General features: G+C 40.9%; 1 protein-coding gene across 1 annotated transcript in view; it reads left to right on the top strand.

Moving 5' to 3' along the window:
- The first annotated feature begins 1,153 nt into the window (after positions 1-1,153).
- Positions 1,154-15,352, top strand: part of GRK5 (G protein-coupled receptor kinase 5) — a 234,569-nt gene continuing 220,370 nt past the window's right edge. The window contains exon 1 of the mRNA XM_034775048.1: positions 1,154-1,447. Within this exon, the coding sequence (XP_034630939.1) occupies positions 1,396-1,447 (52 nt within the window). The 5' untranslated portion in view covers positions 1,154-1,395. The remainder of the gene's footprint in view (positions 1,448-15,352) is intronic.

The raw sequence follows: 15,352 nt of genomic DNA, 5'->3' as shown, positions 1-15,352 counted from the left end.
AGGCTTCATAAACCTTATGACTTTTTTTAAGCTGAGGGGGTGAAATCTTGGCCTTCATAAAGTCAATGGCAAAACTCCCATTGCTTGTAATGGAGACAGGATTTCGCTTCGTGTCCTGATGACTGTACCTCCATTAGACAGTGCCTGCCACGAGCCACTGGATGGCGCCCCAGTACAAGCTGAACTCTGCAGTGGGGCTGTGGCTGATTAACTCCGGAGCTAGCCCAGCTGCTGCTGACAAAGTAGTGTTATAAATCACTACTGAGAGCAGAGAAGCGCCTGCCCCCAACCCCTACCCGTTTGAATCGCGTTTCTCGTGGGACCGTAACCTCTGAAGTAAGTGAGACCTACAGGAAACCAAGCTGAGCGGCTCGGTTCATGCAACTCAACAAGGGTCTCTGGAAACAATCGTTAACAGTATATGGTGCACAAAGCATCTTTCTCCCCGTCTCACCTCCCCCGCAGCATACCATAAAGAAAACACAGGAGACGACTAATAGACGACTGCCTTGCTTTGTCTCCATTGCGCAGGCGTCGGTAGTAAATTCACAACTTCGTGCAAACCCAGAGAGCGTGCAAGCGTTTTTGCACGACGCGTGGGGCATAGCTGTGTCCTAGCCTTCCCACCAAGCTTCAGTGTTTTCAAAGTAATGTGAGCATTTCATGGAACTTGGGTGATTGAAGTCTCCTGTTAATGGTGATTTCCCCACCGTTTTCCTCTGTCGCTCATTTCCACCCACCAGAAAAGCAACGAGCAACAACTAGTGTCCTACTTCCAGGAACTCTGAAATACTTTGCAGGGGATTAAACATACCCCTCAATTGCTTGGGCTGTTGGTTGCTTGCCTATGTTATGCAGATGATCTGCTGCATTTGTATCCTCCCAAAACAGTTAGATGTAATGTGTCCTAGCCCCTGTACGGCCCTGGCAACTCCTCGTCCTCTGGGTTTACATAATGGAGGTCTCCCTCTCAAGGTGCAAGCCAAAACGAAGAGCAGGCGCTCAGCCTACAAATCCCAGCATTCCCGGCCCCGTAGCGCTGAGGAATGAACCAGCTGTTGAGGATGGCGTCTGCGCAATGCTGCGAAACCAGCTTCATAGTACCACACCCCCGGGGAGGGAGGGAGCGAGGGAGGCAGCAGCATCTGAAACATTAAACCATCAGAGAGAGCCGGGGGGGAGGAGAATGGAGTAGCAGAGCAATAGAGAGGGGGAGAAAATATTAGCGAGGGGAGAGCTAGCAGTGACTTTCTTCAAGGAAACTCCAGGAGGGGAAAATAAGGAGGAATAATGCACTAGGGGAAGGAGGTTGATAGTCGCTACAGAGAATCAGCAGCACCTATAGCAATTGACATCCTGCTGCAGTGCCGCTACCTTCGCTGACTGATCCTGTCAATGGAGCTGGAAAATATTGTTGCCAATACTGTCTTGCTGAAAGCCAGGGAAGGTAAGAGAGAAACAGCAGGGGCGATGGAGCATCCCTGTCGCATTTACCCTCCTGGTAGTGGTAGGCAATGCATAGCCGGAGGAATTGGGAAATGCACACTGGATTTTTAGACCCCGTGCTGATCCTGATCCCTCTCGAGGTTGCCTGTGGTTGAACCTGCGTTTAAAATGCTTATTTGAAACAAAAGAATGTTTATCTCCAGCTGTGAGGAGGTTCCGTGGGAGGATATTTTTGAGATCGCAGAGATTATAATGGGCAAATATTCACCGCTTCTCTCCAATCTGATCCCACAGATTGTGCTATCTCAGAGTCTATTGTTAAAGGTCAACTGCAGATGCGTTCATTCAAAAGGGTTAGCAAATATGCAAATAGCCTTTTATTCTGTATGGTGCGACTGGCAGAATACAGCCATTGCCTTATTCGGCATTATCAGGTGATATAATGTTGCTGGGAACTGTCCATTTTAAATCATTTTTTTTATCCTAATCCAGTTTTATGTGGAAAATCGAGTAAATGCAAATGGAGCGAGGTGACATGTAATGAGCTTCTACGGTGCATATGAAAAGGGACCTCGATCTGCAAAATAATGCATGGTTTCGGAGGGGATTTTGTGTGTGAATAGCTGAACTGGCGGCTGTGTCTTTGCTTGCTGTGTTACCAACAGATGATTGTATGAAACTGCTGTTGAACGTTCTGGTTCGAAAGGCAGATCTGGTTAGATTTGTGAGAGGTGGTTGATGCTTGACGGGAGGGGGGTAGAGAGAGGCTAACAGAAAACCCTCGCTAAAAATTATTGGTGCTCATCCTTTTAAAAATGCAACATATATGTTAAAAATATCCGGGCGAACTACAGAGCTAGCTGCATTGCCGAAGATGACTCTTTTAAAAAAAACCCTGATGTGTACAGCGTGTTTTCAGAGGGGGAAGTGGTTTTCTGGTTTGAATGATCAGGTTTCTACTAAGCCTGGCTGGGAGGGTACCCTGTGCGATGCTCTCACATCTTGAGCCGATCATAACGGAACAGCTCATTAACCTGGCTTGCAGTATTTAATATTTTCATTCACTGCGTTTGATGAATGAAGAACCCCTTGCCAAAAACATAATGACTCCCATGTCTTCATTATCTCGCACATCTTTCCCATTCTCAGGCTCAGCCCTGTGTTTATATGGCAGGCACGGATCTCAGCTGGACTTTCATGAGATAATGCAGCAGGGTTTAGCTGTTAAACTTGTGGAAATTTAGCTGTTAAACTTGTGGAAATTTAAATCGCTCCTTGGAAGGTTCCATTCACTAGAAAACCCATCTGACCCTTATTTCAAATGGTCACCCCCCCTTTTTTTTCTTCCTTGGGGGGAATGGAAGTTTCCATCAACAATAGCAGTCTTCATTGTTTATGTGGTGTCCCCCCATCCCCACCCCTCCGGTAATAACACAATTGAGCCTTTGAATTTGAAAACATCACTTTTATGGGTCTCCAGTGTTTTAATGTAGAGGTAGCTTCCTTCCACTGTCTAACCCTGATGGTATTAGAATTCTTCTGTGTGGTAAGGACAGTGTGAACACCTGTGTGCAAGACATTGTATTGCACTGGTGGCTAAGAGCTCAAGGGGGAGGGGGGAAAAACACTAGCGAAAACATCTGTGAGGAGCCACCTGGTGGTTGAAAATTATTATACATTACATGGCTTGGGGGAAACAAATCTCTTGGCAGTCAAAATTATTACTTTTGAGATCACTACATGTGTATAGGCAGCAGGCCATTCCGAGTGCCACTGCTCTAGGGGGATAGAAAGTTAATTCCTCTTTGTGAGACTATTTCAGATTTCTGGTAAATATACTGCAAAATCTTTAGTGTGGAGCCAATTCTGACATAGACTTCTATCTCCTTCTGATATTCTTCTCTCTTTCTTCTATTGGAGGAACAGACCCTATATTATGTATAAAATGAATTTGTGAAGCTCTAGATTGTTACAGAATAACTTATTCTTAGTGGTATTGAGTTAGGGGTGGTTAACCTTTATTTATTGGGCTAAGGAATTAGATTTTCCTGAGAAACCTCAGAAAGGGATTTCTGAGATGATTATACAGGATATTTATTTGTTCATGCTGTCAGAAGTCCACCAGCACCAGCCGGAGATCTCAGTGACAAACAGCTCAGGAATTAAAGTTTAAGCTTCTTATTTCATTCCTTCTCCTTATGTCCAATTTGCCCCCAAACTTTGGTACCTAAACAATTTTAAAGCAATTTTACCTTGGGGATCCCCTCTCCACAGAAACCATTTCAACAGAGATTTATTATGTACAGAGGCATAAAACGCAGAGAGAACATTTCATGGTGAATGAGAGCGGGATTGGTGTGATTTACAAGGAAACAAGTCCACGTGGAGGCACTTTTTGATTGGTTAAAATAATATGTGGATCCAACATTGCTTAAACTTCAATATACTGAAAACAGTTACTAGAGAAAACTGTTCTAGATGTGATATAAACAGCAGGGTTTCGTGCACTTTCCTCTGAAGCAACTGGTACTGGCCCCTGCCAGAGACAGGACACTGGCCCAGAATTGGACCTCAAGTCTGATCTAGTCTGGCAATTCCTATTTTCTTACAGGAGTACAAATAAAGGAATATTAGTGTAATAAATGAGATAATTTCAACTATTACACCCAGCATTATACTAGCACATGAACGCCTGAGACAAAATAGTCAGATTTGCATAACAACATTTATATAAATCACAAGGGTATTTTGAGATTTACCTACAAAGTAAAGCCGTGAGATCCTCAGAATAAATTATGTGCTCTATATATAGCACAGTCAAAGAATACTAGCTATCGATCAGTGGATTATTCTTTTCTGACTTCAAACTGGAGCATTCTTATTTTCTGCTGGGTTTTTTATAGTATGGCCTAGGATATGTCTACGTGGCAATAAATAAAAATAAAGGACCCACGGAAGCAAGTCTCAGAGCCCAGGTCAATTGACTCAGACTCACAGGGCTCATGCTACAGGTCTAAAAATAGCAGTGTAGATGCTCGGGCTGGAACCTGGTCTGAGTCCCATCTCCCCTCAGAGTTGAACATCGATGCTGCCATTTGTAGCATGAGTCAGTTGACCCAGGCTTTGAGACTCGCTGGCTGTGGGTCCTTTTTTTTGCAGTACCCTTGGAATATAATTGGGCATCATCACTATAGACTGTTTCAGATTTAAGATCTTTAGTAATACTTTAAAGCACCAGTATTAACGTTCTTAAGAAATACATTTATGTGTCATTTACAAAGAATCAGTTAGGGTTGCCAACTCTCCAGGATTGGCCTGGAGTCTCCAGGAATGAAAGATTAATCTTTAATTAAAGATTATGTGATGAAATCTCCAGGAATACATCCAATCAAAATTGGCAACCCTAGAATCAATGTATTGCAAGAATTTTAAATTTGGCTATATACTGCATAGCCTTTTGCTACCCTTGATCGTCAAGGAAGTTCCAGTAATATTGAAAGAATTTATATAACAAATCCATTAGCTAGAATTGAAAGTTAAAGGTGCAGTAAAACTTCTAGGTTTGTAGCCCCCAGATTTACCCTGTGTCTTTTGTTCCATGGCTGCAAAGTTTGTGAAATTTGTTGGAGGTGGTTTTGTTTAGTTTTAAAGCAAATGCTTCATAGCATTAGGGGTTTTTTTAAAATAAAAGCCTCGTACGCCTGGATGACCCCACAATACTAAAGGAAAGAGATGCCTAACAGATTGTCTTGAGGTTTTCAAGATGTTATTACAAACTGCAACAAGTAAGAATATTCCTAAAAATAATCTGTGCTCTGAAGCAATTGTAGATGAATGAGACACCCGCTTGTACTGAGTACCAAGACTTTTAAAAAAAATTACTTAAATAACTCCAGAGTAATTGCATCTGAAACTGAATTTGCAAAAACTCTGGCCCTTTTCCTGAAAACTCTTGTGTATGTTCTTTACTGTACTTCCAGTTCAGTTAAGCACATGCATAAGTATTGGCAGGATTCAGGCCTTTACTGGTTGCTGTTTTACCAAGAGTGAAGGTTTATATTAGCTGAAACAATAGGGGGAGATGATGGAGGTGAGGTAATATCTTTTATTGGACTAACTTCTGTTGAGAGAGCCAAGCTTTCAAGGGACTAACGTGGCTGCAACAACACTGCCCTGAAACAATAAGGACATTCTGAAAATGACAGGGGCTCCACCAGCCCGAGAGTTGCTCAAAGAGATGGAAATGAAGAAAGTAATTAAACTAAATAGCGAGGTTCAATCAATGGCTATGGCTTGACGTTTTCTGACAAGGAAAACATTATAGCAAAGGGGCCTATTCTGCTCCCACTGAAGTACTAGGGCGAGGCTTCAAAATGGTTTTAAATCAAGGTTTCAACAAGCCTGCAACGTTAAATCCAGTAAGGGGAACTATGTCAAAGACTTGGAAGTAGAGCTAGATAAATATTTTCCAGCAAATATTGGTTTTTAGAACATTTACTTTGGCTTTGCTTGTGCTCCCTTTATGCAAGCTCATTTTGTGATTGTTATAGGAGCACAACCATCAGTGGAAAGTGGATTTTTAAGCTGAAATTGACCTGGAAAGCAAACTTTAAATTGTTTGTATAAAACAGTCATGCCAGAAGCCTGATGATTATAATAAAGAATTGCACTCATCCAAACAATGAACAGAACCAATGCACTGTGACTTATGTGACCAGTCATAACTGAACAATGCTGCTCAAATCGCAAGTCATGGAATAAACAATTTGCACACAAAAAAACCTTAATTCAATAATTGCAAGTAATGAATAAACGCAAGAAAAAATTGACCTGTTTGCAGAATGTTCATGATTTTATAGGCAATATTAATCATGTAAATTATTAATTGAGTTATAAGCTGTACTCAGAAATCTGTATTTTAAATGGTGTTTTTGAGTGTGAAGGTTTGTTTCTCTCTCGCTCTCATTTTATTTTTTAAAGTGAAGTTTCCTCAGTTTCATATTTCTTTTCTCAGTACACAATTGTGTTACACAATCTACCAAGCTTTATGAGGTTTCAGTAGAAATTATATCAGGTTTAACTAAAAGGAAAAAGTAATTAGGAACAAAACAGATACGCTGGACCATCTTTTATTAATTTGAAAAAGAACAGGCACCAAGGGTAAGGAGCATATGAAGATAAACTAGATAGCTAAATAATAACAAGTGTAGTCATCCAGTCGTGTCATGATTTTGGAAAACCAGGATATGTAATACACACTTGCCCAGACACTTAAGATAAAAGCACAACAAAGAGGCCTTGATGTTTCAAAAACATAAGATATAGGTAAAAAAACAATGACTGTAAAGCAGCAAGGAAATAGACTAGAGGGTGAGTACCAGTAAGGGACAGATCTCTCTCTTGCTAATACTTGTCTCTCCCTCCCAGGTTAAGTACTTATCATGAAAGATAATGGGGAGGGGAATACCCCTCTATATTTGTCCATTAAAGTAAATGAAATGAATATTACTTTCAGTTTTGATATAATGCATCCATTTCAGTGATCTCAGAAAGAGTAGCTGATAAACTGACTTGTTTAAACACTCATTCAACCATGATGTGCACAAAAGCAACTTTTCCTCTGGCAAATTCTATTATTATGATTGAAGCCCTGAAGTAGCAAAATCATAGTTTGCTTGGAGGTGAGCAGAGTTTGCCATGAAGAGCCTAATCTTGATTTCCCTGTTCAGGCAAAATTCCTACTGTGAGCAGATTGGGCCCAGAATAGGCCACACTAAATATATATAGCATGCCAAAACATTAGGAAGACAAGGTGGGTGAGGTAATATGGGACCAACATGGCTACAACTACACTGCATGAACCACCAGGAAGTTTACTGTGTATGGATAACAAGAGTCACAAGAAATCGGGAAATAGGAGTATGGATTGTGATGCCAAATTCTCTTGCCAAAAGGGAACATAGTGGGGGAAGAGAGCTTTCTTTCCTCAGTGCAAGTGCTGCAGCTCTACTGTATGCTACAGTCCTTACCAAAATGAAAACAACTTGAAACTATCTAAGTAAACATCAATCAAGAAGATATCCAACCTGTAAATGCAAAACAGAGGGTTATAATGCAAGCTCATATTAAACATAGGCAGGGGTGAAAGTAAATTAAAGGATTTACCGGTATGCTGGGGTGTGGCTCAGGGGTGATTTAAAGGGGTTCCAGCAGCCAGTCTCGGGTGGCGATTTAAAGGGCCTGGGGGGTCCTGCTGCTGTGGGGAGCACCGGCCCTTTAAATCGCCGCCCGAGCCCCACTGCCAGAGCCCCAGGGTAGTGGCAGCAGGGCTCCCATGGGGATTTAAAGGGCCAGGGGCTCCAGCTGCTGCGGGGAGCCCCGGGCCCTTTAAATCGCCAGCCTGGGGAAGCCAGTCCGGTCCGGCACGGCATACCAGCTCTTGCTAGTATGCAGTACCGGACCATACCTGCTTACTTTCACCTCTGAACATAGGTGTATATAGTGGCAAGGAGAAATCAGAAGATATACATACGTTCATTGATTTAGGCTCAAAATTCACAGATTTTTTTTTTTGAAGATAAAAATACACAAAACCTAATATAAATATTTTCATGTTTCTTCTTAAATATCCCTGAAAACTTTCTCTGAAAAAAATAAAAGCATCCTCATATCCTGGCTGAAAGTGAAAACTACTTTGTGCTAGTGAATGACCAAGATCAGATTATTTTTGTTTTCTCTGTTCATTTCAGTCCCCTTAGACAATTGGTATAAAGGGTGAAGAGTAAATTAGATTGTACTAGCTATACCAGTTGTATAACTCTAAGGTGCCATAAATAACATAACTAAGAATTTTTTGTTAAATCTGATTATCTGGATAGTGCCTTTGTCTTAACTGTTTAAAACGTCACACACCTTGTGTGATGGGCAAATCATTACACTTTTGTCCTCCTTTTCAGAGCTTGGGATAGGAACTTTTTAAAGATTTTTGGATACATTAGTACCCTGTTTCCCCGAAAATAAGACATCCTCCGAAAATAAGGCCTACTTACAGTTTTGCCTCTCGTTGTAATATAAGGCATCTCCCCGATAATAAGACCTCCCCGATAATAAGGCATCCACCGATAATAAGGCATTTTTCATTTCTGAAAAATAAGACATCCCCTGAAAATAAGACCTAGCGCATCTTTGGGAGCAAAAATTAATATAAGACACTGTCTTATTTTCGGGGAAACAGGGTATTACCAGCATCCAATACTTAACAATCTTGAATAACCCCTCATCCCACCTCCCCAAAAATTATGAGATTAAATTAAAAATGAGATTTTTTAAAAAGCAATCAATTTAGGGTTATTGTATTTGCCTTTGGGTATTGAGCCGTTGGGATTCATGTTTTCAGGAAGTTCTCAACTATGAGAGCTAGGAACTTGCAAGGAAAGAGAGAGAATGCTGAGATTCTTACATAATTGCATGATTCCATGAACTGAGGCTTTTCAACAAACACAGAATATTGCAAGACTTACAATGAAAACACAAATTGGCAATACTGAATAGACAAACAACCCTGCTGCCAAAGTTTGGCTGTAACAGTATTCTTGAATAAGATTTTTTTATTATAAAAAAGGTGGTGGTTACAGAATATTAGGGAGAGTGAATAAAAACAATAACCAGAACAATAAATTACATAGGAAATACAAGTTGTAAAAATAATAATGGATCTGCTAGAGGGCATGTTCTAGTCTGGAATCCACTATCTTTCAAAGAGCGCTTTGTCCTATACAGACCAATGATAAGAGTAAATCTTATGTATAGTACTAACAATTTGATTAAATAACACACACACACACACACAGACACACACACACACACAAAGCAATTATTGTGTAGACTTAGTTGAAGCTTGACAATTTCAAAGCCTGAAAGACAAGGGTTAAGGTACTGCATTTGTGCACAGAAGTTTTCTTTAGATAACATAATCCTAAAATATATTGCTAGGTTCTTTATAAACTTGTGAAAAAGTTTTAGAAATAACTGAATTGGTCATCATGGTAATTAGCTTTAAAGAAGGGCCAGTTTGGAAGAGAAACTATTAATTTTCTCAGATATTGGATTTCAAAAGAATGGTTACACAAAAACCCAATCAAAGCAAAAAACAAAACAAAACAAAAAATGCACAACCCACTAAAAACACAACACAAATATGATTTTTTTTTCCTTTTTAGAGATGACGGCGATACTAAAAGAAACATATACTTATGCCACCCAAGCAGGTCCTTTGATGGCTCTAACCAAATGGGATGCTCTATTTTTATGGCTCTCATAATGTTTTCGTAATGGGTGCACCCTGTCACCATATAAAAAACAAAAATGTGAAATGAGCCAGTCCTCAAATTGCCATATTTTTAACTTCCCTTTCCACAAGATACCAATACAGATTAGAGCATGTCCTCATTGGCAATAGATTAGCAATATGTCTTATACATGACAAACATTCAGTATCTGAGAACTCAGCTGTAGGACAAGAATTTTAAAAAAGGCAATAGAAGTGGACAGGGCCTGTTTAGAAGGAAAGAAATTCACTACAGTGACAGACCATATCTGGTGGCAATGACTCGTGTAACTCATCTCCTAATGGAACATTAACATGCATATGATTATTGTAATTTGACTTTAGCAAGGTTCATAAACCATTACAGCTGAGTGTAGCATCTGATTTCATGTCCTGTAGTCCATCAGAGGTGATATTTTTTTCAAAAAATAAACCTATTGTAAGGAAGATCTAAGTTGTTTCCATAAAAATACAGGAAATCAACACATGATAAAACCAAAATAGGTCAACTCTTTTGAGTGAAGGGGAAGATTTCTCTAGTGGAGACCAAGAAATAGATAAATTCCAAGAATGGAATTGGCAGTCACTATAGAAATTGTTGCCTCAAATATAGTAAATCAGTATGAATGAGGCAGTCCACTTTTAAATAAATAAAGGATTAAAAACCAGAGAGAATTCCCTTTAAAGCATATAACCATTTCTTCTTGAAAAATCTGTCTCAAGAGTTTAGCCTATTTTCATGATGCTCCAACTTAGATGAATCAAGAAAACCATTAAAAATCAGTTTTCTGGCCTTCCCAGAAAGATTATGCTAAAGAGCCAGTGGGTAACAGCAAAAACCATTACATAAAATGAGATTGATACAGTATTCTTAGGGGGCTTCATTCTTGGTTATTCCGTTCTTGTTCTTGGAGCAGGGAAGGTGGAAGGAGACAAACTTTGCGTTAAGCCACTTTAAGTTTGTTTTCCACTTCTTGTCTATTGGGCGTGTGCAGAGGCCTGCCTGATGCCTGGTACAAGTCAGAACAACGTTGACGCTGCTCAGCCTTACGCTCACATCCACAGGGGGCTACGGGGAGTGATCAGTTATTGACTGAGTCAGTCTATTGTCAGTTTGCTCTTGATATGTCGAATCCTCTGGCATTTCAGGTTCTGGTCTGCCCAAGAGAGTAGGATTTGGGCTTTTTTTTGAAGCAATTAGGACTGTGTTCCTCTCTCGATCTGTTGACATATGACATGGCTTAGGAATTGGCCTTTATGATTAGCATACTATGGCCTAATAGCCACTCCGCTTGTTTGGTTTGCCTTCCTGGTAAAAATTATTTAACATTGTGATAGTCTGTTGTGTTATTAACCCGATAATATATTGGAAACTATTAAGTCCTGGTGTATATGGGAATTTCTGGAGCAAACATTAACGACAGTGACTTGAATAGAGTTACTTTTATCTGCTCCATTAACCCAATGGGATTATTTTCCTCAAGTGGAAAATAATAAATCTTTTACTTATGGAGAGAATGCCTATATTGGTGTCTTCACATGGTCCTGTTCTGAAAAGGGAGTCAATTATCTTCACTTAAAAAAAAAAAATCAGTCAAAAAGGAATTTACAGGAAACCAACGACATTTGTGGGTTTGTGGTAGGATTGTGCTTTTCTGTATTAGAGTAAAGAATTGGGGTAAAAGATTTCTGAGGGTATGCCAACACCTTGAGTTGGGGGGGTGATTCCCAGGTTGAGCAGACAGACGTACTTGCACTAGCTCTTGATCTAACTAGCAGATTAAAAATAGTGTATCCATGGCAGCAGGAGCTGCCCTGAGTATGTATCCGTCTGAGACCATAGGCACATACTCATTGTTAGGGCCCTATCAAATTCACGGTCCGTTTTGGTCAATTTCACAGTCATAGGATTTTAAGAATCATAAATTTCATGATTTCAGCGATTTAAATCAGAAATTTCACAGTCTTGTAATTGTAGGGGTCCTGACCCAAAAAGGAGTTGGGGAGGGTCACAAGGTTATTGTAGGGGGGTTGTGGTACTGCTACTCTGACTTCTGTGTTGCAGGGGAGGGGGGTCGCGGTATTGCCACCCTTCCTTCAGAGCTGCCTTCAGAGCTGGAGAGCGGCGGCTGCCGGCCAGGATCCCAGCTCTGAAGGCAGAGCCGCTGCCAGCAGCAGTGCAGAAGTAAGGATGGCATGGTATGGTACTTACTGCTGCCTGCAGAGCTGGGCACTCAGTCAGAGCCACCACACTCCAGCCACCTAGCTCTGAGTGCAGTGCAGAAGTAAGGATGGCAATACCGTGACCCTCCCCAAAACAACCTTGTGACACCCCTCCTGCAACTCCCTTTTGGGTCAGGACCCCCAATTTGAAATGCTGGTCTCCCCCAGTGAAATTTGAACAGTATAGGGTAAAAGCACAAAAGATACAGATACAGATTTCACAGTCCATGACGTGTTTTTTTTCATGGCCGTGAATTTGGTAGGGCCCTACTCATTGTTCATAGATTGTAAAGCCAGAAGAGACCACTGTGATCATCTAGTCTAATCTCTTGCATAACAGAGGCTATGGGACATCCCTGAATTAATTCCTTCTGAACTAGAGCATATCTTTTAGAAAAACAACCAGCCTTGATTTAAAAATTGCCAGTGATAGTTCTCCATCACAACCCTGGTATTTGTTCCCATGGTAAATTATCCTCACCGTTAAAAATTTGCACCTTATTTCCCGTCTGAATTTGTGTTTTATCATTCTACCGGTACCCCAACCTAACTACAGTGTATGTATTTGTGGGAGAGAGATCAGATCAGTCACTCTGATAACTCAATAATAGAGAAAATGAACAGAAGTCTTTGTCTGATCCAGATCCAGGCTTGTGTCACCTAGAAATTGCATTATCTCCCTGCGCTCATACATGTTGAAGGCCACTCAGAAGCTACAGCTAGTGAAGAATATAATGGCTCTTCTACTTAACATGCTCCCTGGAGCAAGCATTGCTTCACCACTGCTCCAAAGACTGCTCTAGTCTATTTGCTCCTGACTGCAATATGAAGTGTTGGTAGTGATCTTAAGCCCTGTAAGAGTTGAGGCTTAGCTGTTTGGGAGATCATCTATCTCCATGCATTACTGTGGTAGCTGAGATCCACCAATGAACTTCTGTTCACGCTAACCAATAAAGAACATCTAGGTGCTGAGGGCAGGATGTTTTTAATGGAAGACTGGACGCTCCAGGCCTGCACTGGACTTGCTAGTATAAGAGCATGCAGATCCTGGAGCCAGAATGGGGCTTGAATTTGTTCTTTAGGATGTACTGCAGACTCAGCATTTAGTTTGTCAATCTGTGTTAACATTATCCAGCTGAGTGTGGAGCTGATTCTCTTCTCACACTCTTTTACACTAGTGTAACTCCCTTAACTTCATTGGAGTTACTCCTGATTTAGACTGGCGTAAAGCCAGGTACTTAACCATGTGCCCAACTTTAAGCACGTGTAGTCCCACTGAAGTGAATGGGAATTCTTGGAAGCCCAAGCCAGATAACATCTGGCCCCATGAATGCATTTAAAAAAAAAATCAAAACCAAACCCTTTTATGAAATTGTTTTCCTCCATAAAAGTCTATGGAGCCTCTTTTATCATTGCTGGGTAGGAGACTTTACACCCATAGCTTCCACTACTGCCAACGGGGAGTTAAGGATAAAATCCCCGCTCATCAAAGTGAGACCTACCGCTGCGAGAGTCATTTAAAATTAAGCAATGTTGTATATGGTGTAACAGTGAATGGGAAGAAAACCAACCACTCTTCATTTCATACAGGCATGTGATCTAAACAATAAAAAGATGATATCCTAATATTTTTTTAGGAGACCACAGGATATGAAATTAAATTAAAAGTCTAGGAAAATAAAGAACCCTGCAGTTTGATTACACTGTGCTGGATTATCTTTGTAATGATTTTGCTTGAAGGATTTAAAAATGCACATTGCTTTGTCAGAAAGATTAGACAGGGAGCAAGAATTTAAGTAAATATTCTTAAGAAGAAAATCCCACAAGCATAGTAGAGCATTTCTTGGAAATTCTGCAAGGATACTAGTTAAACTGAAAGGACAAAACATAACAAGAAAGATGGATGAGCCTGGGAAGGGCTGCAGAATTCGTGTAGTAATAACCCAGCTGTTTCTATTTCATGTAATGTCTTTTCATATACATTTGAAGAAACTGACAAGAAAACTTATTCAAAGAAGAAATGCCAGCCTGAAAGGACACAGATATACACAAGTACTAAGAGTACAATAATGCTAATAATAATAATAAAGGAGGGATATCTCTGTGGGCTCTAGGATAAGCACAATTGATTTATTCATAATTAATTTCTCTTTTGTGACAGAGCTCTGGGTGAGGTTTCCTTATAAGATACTTTTAGGCCCTAATCCTACAAACGCTTATGAATGTGCTTAATTTTAAGCATGCGTGTCATCTCACTGACTTCATTGGGACTATTGACATGTTTAAAATTAAGTGCCTGAGTAAAAGTCTGTTCTCATTTGCACTGGTGCAATTCCACTGAAGTCAACGGGCTTACACAGATGTGGCTGGGGAGTGAATTTGGCCATTAGCAACTAGATATGGCAAAGACATGTTATGTCATCATCCCTTCCCCTCCCAGCACAGGAGTACATTCTACTGTATATTCTCCAGTGCTTTATCCAGTATTGATTTAAATGATTCAGGATATGGGGATTTTGCTGCCTCCTATGGGAGACTCTCACAGTCTGAGAGATCTCATTTTTCCTTGACTATTCTGCTTAACTTTTCCTTTACTCATTCGCTTTACTTCTAATGGCCATCCTAACCGGTTCCTCTTGCTCCTTGGCGTTCACACCCTCCAGATACTTGTCATTATATTTACTTTTAGCTATTATCTAACCAACTTTAACAGGTTTAGTTCTTTCTCCTGCTCAGCTTGTCCCTCCAGTCATTTTCTATGTTCTTTATTGAATTCCTTTGATTAGTCAGTGGACCCAGTTCATTCCCAACAGCAGGAACTCTGTCCAGGGCTGGGTTCAGCAGCGCAGTCAGTGATTCTGATCCTCCGGTGGCCTAGAATCCATAGTGGAGCCAATGCAGTTGACAGTAGGTGGGGCATCCCTAGGGAAGGGGTGGCACCAGGGCTGATGAGATGAACCAGCATATCTTCTGGGTAGCCTCCATCAGTAGGCTTACTATGGAGCTCTGCCCAGACTCGTGCCACTCCCCAGTGAAACCCTGTGAGGAAGGCCCTGCCACCTGCCCTGGGGCTGAATGTTGTGTTCCAGATGCAAGACGCTCCTCTTTGCATCACCGGGGTGAATCGAGGCTAGAATTTTTCTGATATACTGAGGTTCCTGCATGATTTTGCAGGACTATACAGGGGGACTGGCACATCCCTGGCCCGTGACCTGATTTTTTTTCTGTGTATGCAGCCCCAAAGTACAAGATCTGTTTTGTCCCTGTTTAACTATCCCTAATCCTCTGGGTCATTCCTGTTTTCCCAGAATCTTCTTCCCATTGGATTGTTTTCCCACAGCTGTATTAGTCCGCACT

Source organism: Trachemys scripta, chromosome 7 (assembly GCF_013100865.1).
Source record: "Trachemys scripta elegans isolate TJP31775 chromosome 7, CAS_Tse_1.0, whole genome shotgun sequence".
NCBI lineage: Eukaryota > Metazoa > Chordata > Testudines > Emydidae > Trachemys > Trachemys scripta.
This window is presented reverse-complemented; position numbering and strand designations above follow the sequence as displayed.